Here is an 11,694-nt window from a genome sequence, read left to right on the forward strand (position 1 = left end):
TTGATGTAGATCGAAAAGTCTCCTGTCTGCACGTCTCTCAGGTTCAAAGGCAGGCATTACTTTCTGTTCATGGGTTACCTAAAAAGCCATCTGCCATTCTACTGAACAGGAAGTATATCATATGTGTATGGAATGTCTGGCAGCCTTCCAGCCCTCAGAAAGTCCTAGTTTGTGACTCCGAGGTACAGTTTAAAGCTATTACACAATTGCCTATTTAATTAATTAATTCAGGATGCATACTGTACTTTTCAGTCCTAGCGCAATATATAATTTGTACACTACTGCACTCAGTGAGCAAAACAGTGCCCCATTACTTTTTGCATTTTGTTGTTGGGTTGCTGAGAGAGAAACAAATTCTGTTTTAATTTAGTCCCAAAGGTTGTCAGAACCTATATGCTTCTAAAACTATTACTATACAGTAAAATTTCACCTATTCACTTTGCAGCTAAGTAGGAACAAACCAGCAATGCTCTAGGGAGGAGATGGGAGGCTTTCTGCAGCCTGTCATACTTCCTTTAAATAGGTTGACTTCCCATTGAGCAAGCATCTCTAGTCTTTCTGGACATCTGAGCCTTGGAAGAACACATATATACTTAGCTGAATCAAATCTTTATTCTCCTTCTAATATTTTTGTCTTATCTCACAGGTAATATGCTGCTGCTTTAGTCCTAATAAAGCAACTTTAGTATTTGCTGGAACAGTGGATGGTTCTTTGTTAGTGTGGGATCTCAGGGAAGACTCCAGACTGCATCATTGTATGAAGTTTAGTGAAACTGACTGGATATTTAGAGCTCCAACATTTTCCACTGGTGAGTATAAAGTGTGTTATAAACAATCATTCTGCATGCAGTAAAGTTGTCTGTCAAATTCTGCTAAGAAATCAAAGGGATCTTTAACCTAGTTTAAGTATGCTACGGGTAGTATGTAGGATGGCACACCCACTATCAGCAGTGGGTGTAAGGTAGGGTAAGATACAGACATCAAGGGATTGGAATAGAAAAATTTAAGTTTGAAGAGGCAACTCACTTGAACTTAAATTTCTAACCATAGTTACTGACCTAGGCACTTTTGAAAATCTTACCAAGTGACTTTTCATTAAACTCTCAAATTAGGTGCTTTTGAGTTAGGTTGTTACCTGTGTAATTTTTATCACCTCCAAGCTTTATTCATTTACTATTACATTTTTAGTAGAATTATCTCCTCTGTCACTGTTTATGACCCCTCCATCTATTCATTGGGCATAGAACATCAACGCATAGAATATTTGTTAAATTTTGATTTCACCTGGGCTTGCATTATTCATGTGTGCATCTTTTGCACTTTTCAATTGGTTTGAAATTTAGATTATCATTAGTTTATGTCTTTTTATAAAGGCATCAGTTCAAGTTAAATGGACTGCACTGGCAATGATGGGAAGAAATAAACTAGAAACCATGTGTAGCAGGGCACCTTTGGTGCCTGCTACTTTAAGGTTTGAGAGCAGGCAGCAGGGCAGCCTGCAGGTGTGGGCTAGCCCTAATGAGGCAGTCACAGCAGGAGTGGGGTATGAGGTTGAGGCCAGCAAGGAAAATCAGAGTTTGTTGAATTTGCACCTTATTCCAAATAATATCTACATACAATAGCACCCATTTAAAAATCACTCTGGACTACTTCCCTGATCCTTTAGTTAAATCTGCATGACTGAACCTTTGCATATTTGTTAAGTCTTACTGGCTTTAGGCTTCATAGGTTGGTTGTTAATGGATTTTTTAGGGGATTACAGGCTTTTGGTCTTGAGTGACATGGTATGCCAGTAGCAGAGCATCCACTTTGTGTTGTGGCTTGTAATTTATATAAGCAACAATATTTTAATGCTGAAAACTTAAGGAGCCTGTTTCCTTAAATCCTGAATAAAAATAATACTGAGTTTCAGCAGCAAGTCTTTGGAAATCAGAATCTCCAATTGGGGGATATGAACGGAAATAGGGTTTTTTGCCAGAATAACTTATTTTAACTTCTTCTTAAATAGTACATGCATATTTTCAATTTCCAGACTTTTTCTTTGGAAGTACTAATTGACTTTTTCACTAAAAAAGCTTAACATCTTTGGATGACTTATTTCTCTACCAATTTTGTATTTCCCATTTAGAGCTTGAAATTAATATGTCCAAGTGCCTCATGCAATAGCACAAATGATGCTGCAGTAATTTGGGCAATGAAAAATAAAAAAAAGATAGAAAATGCTTTATCAGAAGTATTTTATTTAACTTGTTTTTAGTACAGTTCACTATTAGTCCTCCTTGGTTACTTATAGTCCTGAATTTTATAATCTAAATGAGCAACTTGCCTGTTGTTTTTAAATAGTACAGCACTTATTAACTCTTTAATTACAGATGGTGTTCTCACCTCAGTAAACCACACATGTTCTATACAAGCAGTAGAACCTGTTTCAACATCTGTCTACAAGGAACAGAGTTCCTATGGGCTCTCAGGCCTCTCTTCTCAAGAAGGTATGTGAATTGTTCTTTAAAAGTACAATGGATATGATATTTTCCTTATAGTTAAATAAATACCTTATACTAGGTATTTTACAGTGCCCTAGCCAAATTCTAATTTCCAGTTGCATTCTGCCTGTTTAAAATCCTACATAATTTCATTGGAATACAACATCAGTCTTCATTTTCTTCCTTATAAGCTATTAGTCTATTATCTGAACTAGCTTTTATAACTATTATGTCCCTCAATGGGTTAACTGCTTTATTTACCCTTTTTGGTCTCCTCAACCTACCTTTGCCTTTCTCAGCAGTTCCCTTTGCCTCAATCCTTTCCTCTGCATTTTCTTATTATTTGTATTTAAATTACTTTATTCCTGTCTTTTTATTACCCCTACTCTCTGCAAATCCACTCATGGCCTCTGATGAAATAAGCTGTTGCATATCAAAAGGCATGCCACTCTGAATTAATTAGTCTCTAAGGTACCACTCTACCCTGTCTCTGTCCTTAGTTCAGACTACCACAGATAACTACCTCTCTATAAGCTATTATGACATTATTGTGGGCTCTTTTACTTTGAATGCATGTGTGTTATGAGTGCTGTGTACAAAACCATTCTAAATCCTCCTCCAGTAAAACAGGTTTCCACAAATACTTGCTTCCGAGGTAGTTTCTGGAGGGAGTAGAAAGGGTGAGAGATGAAGCTATCTGACACTATAGAGCAGTGTTCGTTTCTGAAAACACTCACAGTGTGCCACTGAACTCACTTTTCTTGTACGTTTTCCCTAATTTCTTTATTGACCCTACACATAGAAAGATTGCTCCCCTAGGAGACATGTTGCCTTGGATCCTATCCCCAGCTCCTCCAGGCTCTGTGGTAGAAAACAGCGTTAACTCCAGAGCAGAAATACGCTCTGAAACTAAAGGTTTACAGAGAAGAACTTACTATACGATGCAGATGGCGTATGTCTTCCCACTTCTCATTTTGCTTGCAAAACCTTGCAGAATCCAAACCATTTAAAGAGATGCAGAACATTTCCAGGGCTGGGCAACTGAAGAGAGACAGCATGCCAGTGTAGTACCCCTTCTTTCCTTCAGTTTATATTTGGCCACTTTTCATCACAGAGGAGAGCAGCCTGGGGCTCATACTTAATACAACAGGATACTAAATGTTTGAAAGTCTTTGGTATCCTTTGGGTTGAAAGTGTTATGTAAATGCAAGTTGTTATTACTAAATTATTATACTTTTCCTTCCATAGAAATGTCAGGCCTTTCATTCCAGATAGCTTCAATCGATGAAAGTGGGATTCTGAATCTATGGGTAAGTAAACATAAGAGGAGGAAGAACATTGCATTTCAAAATGATAAAAATTCTTTTAAAAGAGGTAGCAACCACCCTTCAAATCTTCAGGATTTCAAATAAAGATGTTTCCTTCACCCTAGCCATTTCTTCATTCCAATGTCTAAATGTGGCACAAATAGCCATTTTACTGGTATTCTGCATGACCTGGTTCCTTAATACCATAAACTTCCTATAGGGCAGAACTTGTGTTGGGTACTGGATCCAGGAAGCCTCATCTCTGGGCAGTTTTCCACTGCTTTATTGTTTTAACAGGTTTTTTTCCTGAGATCTGACGTATATCTACTTCACTGTAGTTTTAAAACCATTGCAGTTTAAAAACAGTGCAGCAAGGGAACGTAATTGTTCTCCATCTTCTTTATGGCAATCTTTCCATATCCATGGTTCCAAAACCATGATTGTACTCCTGCCCCCTTAATTTCCTTTTCTCCAGGCTAAACATACGTTGTTCTCTCAACCTTTCCTCATACAGCTTGCCTTCTAATCCTTTTATCATTTCTTGCACTCAACTCTGGACCCTCTCCAACATTTTTATATCCTTCTTAAAATATGGAATCCGAAACTGCCCACAACACTGTAGATGAAGCCTAACCAGTGCCAATAGACAGGCACATTTTTTACCTGTAAGGTAATGTGCTGTAGACTATCTTTGAGACTTCTTTCAGACTAATACTGATAAACTAGAAATACTGCTGCTCTTTCTGAAGTATTTGCCCGATTGTACAGTCTGCTATTTCCTATTATTACAATTAAGTTAATAGTATTTGTGGAACTAGATTGCTTAGTGGATTAGTAGGGGCATAAAAAGTGTTTCACATTTACATCACTGATTCAAACCCAGCAAATCTCCCACTAAGTTCAGTGGGAGCTGAACTAAGTCAAATTATTTGTTATATCCAGCCTTTCCTGGACAAGGGCTTGATAAGGGTATGGTGACACATACAGGTGACAGCCTTATACTGTGGAATAAGCCCATAATCACTGTAATGTTAAACTTAGTTCTGTTATAGATGCTCATATGAAACAGTGGTAGGGACCCTAGAAATGCCTAAATCAGTTGTGGGTTTTGTTAATATTAGGTAGCTGCTAATTTTGAATCATTGTCCTTTTCAGGTTGTAGTTGAATTACAAAAAGTGGATATAGCTGGTTCACAAACTGATTTAGGTAAGTCTTTACACAAGAAGAAACATTAATAACTCTGAATGGGAGGGAGGAAGAAAGCACTGAATATAACACAGCTGGTAATTGGACAGTCAATTAGTTTGGAGGAAGAGAAGATCACTTGTGGGGAATACAGCCTTGGAGTTTAATAACATGTATGAAAGATTCCTCATCTACAGAGTTTCATGAGCCCTATTCTCACTGCCAGTGGAATAACCATTACCTACCACACTGCCAGCTCTTCCCTTTAGGGGCATCAGATTGCTACTTCATTAAAGCAGCTTTCCCTGCTTGTCTGACAATTTTCTTCGGCACTACTGGAATGTATGTCCCCATCAATCATCCAGCTATTTAGCTTTAATTAGAGTTGTAACATCACAGGTACTGTAGCTTGCATTTCACCTCCTGTAACTTTCTTACAAGTTCTCCTTTTGGGCTGAAACTTCTATATTTGGAAAATGGGATATTCGGGCTCTACCAAAAAAAATGAAAATCCATTCAGCTGTTGCAGCTGTTGTGTATTTTTCCCCATCTGAATGGGGAAAAATACACTATCTTTACTTTAAACAAATTAAGAATTGTATGCATGACTCTGTGAGAAGTTTTTTAGACTTTTAAATTTTGGACATTTGGCATGCAGTCTTTATTCATTAACCAGCTTATTTACACTAATAATAAAGTATTTTTAAAAAACTTATAATAAATATTTAAACACAATTACACTATACTGCCACCAGCAATGTTTTTGATTCTTTGGAAGTTTCCTTTAAAGTTAGAGAAATCCAGTGTGTTTAACCTAGCAGTGATGTGTAACTTATTTTATTGAAGTAGAGTCCTCTTTCATGTTAAGAATATTCACTTATAATTTCAGGTTTAATTCCTGGTGGGAAAGTAAAATTGGTACATAGCTGTACTGTTCAGTTGAATGACAGGTAAGAAAAATGGTATCTATTAGATTTTGTACCACAAAGAGAATTCTTCCCTAGAAAAAGACTGTTACCTAATGTGGGTTCATTGAAATTTTCAGTAATTAATTGCTTTTGAAAATATGCACTTTTGCCAGAAAACTTTGTCAAAATGTGGAAGATCTTCCTGTTTTATAAAGCTCTTACATGGCACATTCATGCATGGACAAATGAATTGGGCTAAGATTCTGTAACAAATGTTTAATACTAAGAACAGTAAGACCTTCTATAACAGGTGTGCTTAACTTCTGGTCTGAGGGCCAAATGTAGCCTGCAGGGCTCCCCATGGGTTGGGAAATTTGGTGGCAGGCAAGCAGTGGCAATGCTGCCACTTCTCTCCCGCTGCCAAGTTTTCAACCTTTGCCCAGCCAGGTTGGGACTGGGCCACACCTTTTTCCCTTGTATGGCCCTGTCAGGGCCAGTCGATGCCCCTTCCCCCTGTGCAGCTGGGTTGGCGCTGGATAGTTTCCTGCCTTTCTCTACATGGCTGGATTAGACCCTGCCATGCCAACCCCATGTGCAGAATTGGGCCCACTGGCACTGCCCATCCAGCCCTGTGGGTCAAAAAAGGTAGAGGAGTGCTGTTCTATAACATATTTGCATTGCTTTGGGAGATTTCCATCTGTTTGTTTTGCTTTTTTTTTACTTTTGTATTTCCCCAGGCTTTTCCCAAAAGATATGATGTGCCTGAAGACACCCCTGACTCTGAATATTAAATTTCAGCCTTCTAATCCTAATCATTTTATTGTTGGGACAAATATTGTGAGTAAAGCCCTCAATTTCATTGCATTATTGATATCTTTCCTCTTCCATTGTTGTAATAATAAAAGTTTCTTTGGGTTTCTACTGGTGCTTCATTTGTGAATATTTATGGTTTGAAATAATTATTAAAAGTGGTTTATTTTGCTAATTGGTAATGAAGATTAAGGATGTACATGGTTTTTCTTTTAATATATAAACACTGATAATATAGAATTTCTTTTTGATTTTATGTTATTAACAGGGTCTGGTAAGTCATGGCACGAGACATGACTTAAGAATACCTCCAAAGCTATTCAAACCTCAGCAGGGTGGACCACGATCAGTAAGAGTCAATGCAGTTGATTTCTCCCCTTTTGGAAAACCAATATTTTTGGTAAGGAAGCCTTTTTATCTAAAAAAAAAATCACTTTTAATTAACTTGTTAGGGGGGAGATCTCTAAGTCAGCATCAGAAGTAGCAATCAGTTGACATTCCCAGTTCAGAACCTTCTTCAGATGTGGCAAACATCTTCAGTGTTGTATATTTTGATTACACTCAGAACACGCTGAAAGATGGAGAAGTGTTACAATCCCACTAGAGCTATTACTTTAGAATTTGTTGACTATTTTAATAAAGTTTTAATACAATACTTTCACTTCAAGTGGAAATACATGACTTATTACTGCAGTGGTATATTATTCTGTATCTGAGTCTGGGTAGTTTTCTTGCACAGCAAACATGGACACAATCTTTTAGTTGTCTCCGTTGTTAAACCTTGTTCAATACTAGATGAATATGATCAATATAGGAAATCCTATATGCCTTTTTGGGCATCAAGTTAGGTTAGATCTGCTTTAGGAGAATGATTAAGGGACAAATCTTTCCTGATATATCACTGTAAGTGATGGTACAGGGTATAAATTAGATGCAATTTATCTAACATGTATACGCATTCTGTAGTACCATTACAAAACTGTATTTTTGTCTATGAGGAATAGGATAGTGTTAGTTAGATCATACTGAATTGTCTGGCAAAGGCCATCCTAGATACGAGCAAATCCAAAATTAACTCTGCTTTAATAAGCTTTTTTACTGCAACATCCTGTAGGATAAATGTCAGCTTGTTAAGTTAGAGAAATGGTGAAAAAAAATGTGGCATTGTTCTTGGGAAATACTAATATTTCCATAAAAAGCAGTTGTTCCCCCTTGTTAAACCATTTCCTGACACTTACCATCCTTTTTGAAGAAAGGTTGTAAGAATGTTGTGGCAAAACAATTGGAGTCTTTTTGACCGACATGACACCTGTTAGTTTTGAGCTTATTAAATCTGTTTCTCACTCTACACAGATCCAACAGTGTGAATCATCTACTCTGTGCTTTTTTTTTCTCTCTTGTATAAATTATGTGCGAAGTCACCTGGGAAATAGGGAGGTGCCTTGGGCTGCAAAGCCATAAATGCTTTCAGCTCTTTCTTTCATTAAACATGAGTAGTATAATGTATTTTTGCTGTCTTAGATTAGGGCACCGGCTAAAGCTTATTTTAGGCAAGGCCGAGGTTACACTTATAGTTAGAACACAGTATCTAGAGCAGGGTTGGCAACCCCCAGCATGCATGCCAGAGGGTGGCATGTGAAGGCATTTTGTTTGGCATGTGTGCCTCAGGGTAGACAGTGGGGAAGAGGCCCAGGCTGCACTGCAACAACAAGGATCAGGCCCCCTCGTGGCTTCCCCACCACCCCTCCCTAGCACACCAACATCTTCCAAGTAGAGATTGCAGGTTATTTTGGCTCACTGCCCAAAAATGTTGCCAATCCCTGATCTAGAGGAAATGATGTAGAGGGTATCTGACTTCTGTTAAGGTGTGTTTATATATATAATCTTTGCTATTCCCCAGTTCAGCAAGATAATAAAGCATACAACACATTATTAAGATATCAGCAAGGGTGCTTACCATATACCTGTATAATTTAGAACCTTGCTGAATTAGGACATTGGGTTCTGATCCATCCCCCACTGAAGTCAGTAGCAAAGTTTAGGATTGATTTCAGTTGTGCAGGATTAGGGCCTTGTTGAGATCTACAGTTTAAGGGTCATTTTTGAATCCTTGGCTACATTTGCAATTCTCAGTTGGAGGTGATCTTATAAATTACAGATGTAAAAAATGCTCCAGGAGACTGTAGATTCTCCTTCTGGATAGAAATTGTATCAAAATACGTCTTTGGAACCTCCATATTTGGATTACTGTATTTTGCTAAAGACCAGTCAACCTGAAGAAAATACTAGATGTTAAAAACTAGGAAATTCCTTGCTGTCCATAGACTGAAGTGTAATAGTGATGCATCATTATATGTTAGATAGCTCTATGTTTATAAATAAAACCTAATATATTTGTAGAGAACAACATGCCTCAACTTTCCAACCACAGGATTGTAATTTTTACTCTTGATTAGTTTGTTTTGCATACAAGACTTGTCTTTGCTTTGTCATACAGGTTGGGTGTTCAGATGGAAGCATTAGATTGCACCAGATGACGTCGGAGTATCCCCTCCTACAGTGGAATGACAGCACGGATGGCCAGCCAGTTATTGCCCTTCAGTGGGCTCTAACGAGACCTGCTGTGTTTTTAGTCCTGGATGCATCATCTAATGTTTATGTGTGGGACCTACTGGAAAATGACTTGTGGCCTGTAGCCAAACAAATTATTCAGTCTGATAGGTAAGTAAATTGCATAACTCTTACTTTTTCTTGCAGTTATAAAATATTAACATTACACCGAATCTGTCTTTTTGTCAAAATGCATTTAACTGAATGCTTCCAGCAGAGCCTGAATTTTTAGGTGTTGCTAGCGTGCAACTTTGATTGGGCCTGATTTTCATTTATTTCATTGTCATTTTACATGCTGCTACACTGTCATTCATTGGCAGCCATTGGTTTCAGGAGACTAAGGGGGTTGCACTCCTGGTAGGTTACCAGGTACCACCACAGCTTCTTGAATGGCTGAGTCCAGTGCACAACAGGCAGACCCTCTGGCAAGCTGCATATACAAACGCAGTTGAGCTTGCACTGGCATGCTGAGTATCGTTTTGTAGCAGTGTAAAGAGAACTTAAAGTGAATGACCATTCATTGATGACTATTTAACAAGCCCTTTACACTGTCAGAGAAGTGAAAAGCTTCTAATGTAAATTAAAATGAGGCTAAGTGTTATAAGTGGGAGTTATGTTCATGGAGCAGCTGCAGAATTGAGCTGTTATAAATGAACAAATTCCGTTCCCATTGAAACCACCTGGATCACTCAAAGTTTTACTGAAGGAGGGAGGAAAGGAGAGTCCCTTGTCTGCCTTAGGAATTTATCCTGCAATGCAGGAAAAGTTAGAGAGAATGATACTTACAAACTTCATGCATATTATACATGTTTAACTATAGAGAGAAATAAATTGTGGCTGTTTAAAATAGGAACAAGAAAATCACTTAGATTTGAATGTTATTTTGTAGAAGTTAATTCAATGTGATAAGAGTAGCTAGGTTCAATGGTTTTGAAAGACTTTGAAAAAATGGTATAAAAACACAGCCTTTTTAAAAAAGTTACTATAATGTTTTTTTAATGTTATATAAAATAATAATTTAGAATTTTGAAACAATTTATAATGCATGATTAGAAATATGATTATGTGGAGGTTGCCTACCAAGATCAGAATTTCCCTTGAAGTGTATAGATATAAAATGATTGCTTCAAACTGGTCCTTTCCTTGTTGCTTGTTTTATAGCACTGTGTTTTCCTGTGTTTCCATTCCTGGCATTTTATTTAGTTTTTTCAGAAGGCAATGCAGTTCATTATAGTTTCCTATTAGAAAGCTTTTGGAAGCAGTTAGTACAAGTTTGAAGGATAATGTTCTACTTTCATTTATTTTCTTGCCCTTAAAAAAAACAAACATAAAAAATTTTCTGTTTTTATCAGGGTTCTGACCATGGCTGTACTGGGTGAACCAGAAAAAAAAAACGGGCTCTTGGGGATTGTACTGGCCAAAGAATCTGGAATAATAGACATCCAGTATATAAAAAAGAAGTGGGCCTTACTTCAGTCTGAAGAGTCAGAGAAACTACATTTGCTTTTGCAGCAATCCTTATAGAAGCAAATAAATTTCCTCTCTTTGAGTATACAAATGTGGCTAATTACATTTAGATTCTTTATTATATTACGACTGTAATTAAAAGATTTATAATTTAACATATTTTCCATTTATATTGTGTATTCTGTATATACTGCCAAGAATATCGGTACAGAATTTTGGGTGAAGAAATGCAATATTTTTAATAATTATAAAAATGACAGAGCACAGCCTGAAGGGAAGATAAATTATATTTACTTTCATATGATATGGGTTTGTAGACATTTATTATTTATAGATATTTTTCAATAAAATGTTAATAACAGACCTTTAAAATGCTTTGATGTTTCTTAATATTTTACTTTAAAGCAGATTATAGATATTTTAGGTTCTTTGTGTCAACCTAAACATATGATTCTCTATAACTTAACATGAAAGTTATAACAGGCTTTATCTTTGGAGTCTTCACAATATTATTAGACCTATCATTTGAGAAGTAAACATTATAAGCCAGATCGTACCACTGTATGGACATACCTGCGTATAGCCAGAAAGCTACATAAGTTTACCTTTGAGTTTCCTTAGTATTCTCCCACGCTTCAGCAGGTTTGATTGAGTCTCCTCTGATGCGCTGGAATTCCAGTGTGTTGGAGCAGCCTCGGCGCTTGTGTATAAACACCCTGTGATTCTGCCAAGAACTTTTCTGCTGGCATGTGACTTTAGGCCCCTAGTTAGAGTTGTTCCTCATCAGACAGGATGTTTCATAAAAGACTAACTGAGCCGTTAGTCCGTTAGTATTCTTCTGTCATGCCTTCTGGGGACTAGTATGGCTCTTTCACTTAGCCCTGTCCCTCTCATGCTGATTTCCTTCCACCTAGATCCACAAC

General features: G+C 37.2%; 1 protein-coding gene across 3 annotated transcripts in view; it reads left to right on the forward strand.

Annotated features, from left to right (window-relative positions):
- WDR60 (WD repeat domain 60) overlaps window positions 1-11,134 on the forward strand; it is a 41,237-nt gene extending 30,103 nt beyond the window's left edge. For all 3 annotated transcript variants that reach the window (XM_019530641.1, XM_019530648.1, XM_019530658.1), the window contains 10 exons: window positions 10-182; window positions 647-809; window positions 2,373-2,489; window positions 3,732-3,793; window positions 4,946-4,997; window positions 5,866-5,926; window positions 6,622-6,721; window positions 6,963-7,094; window positions 9,192-9,415; window positions 10,657-11,134. In XM_019530641.1, coding sequence (XP_019386186.1) covers window positions 10-182; window positions 647-809; window positions 2,373-2,489; window positions 3,732-3,793; window positions 4,946-4,997; window positions 5,866-5,926; window positions 6,622-6,721; window positions 6,963-7,094; window positions 9,192-9,415; window positions 10,657-10,828 — 1,256 coding nt within the window. In that variant the 3' untranslated portion in view covers window positions 10,829-11,134. The remainder of the gene's footprint in view (window positions 1-9; window positions 183-646; window positions 810-2,372; window positions 2,490-3,731; window positions 3,794-4,945; window positions 4,998-5,865; window positions 5,927-6,621; window positions 6,722-6,962; window positions 7,095-9,191; window positions 9,416-10,656) is intronic.
- The last annotated feature ends 560 nt before the right edge of the window (window positions 11,135-11,694 follow it).

This window comes from Crocodylus porosus, unplaced genomic scaffold (assembly GCF_001723895.1).
Source record: "Crocodylus porosus isolate Cpor-Errol unplaced genomic scaffold, CroPor_comp1, whole genome shotgun sequence".
NCBI classification, from domain to species: domain Eukaryota; kingdom Metazoa; phylum Chordata; order Crocodylia; family Crocodylidae; genus Crocodylus; species Crocodylus porosus.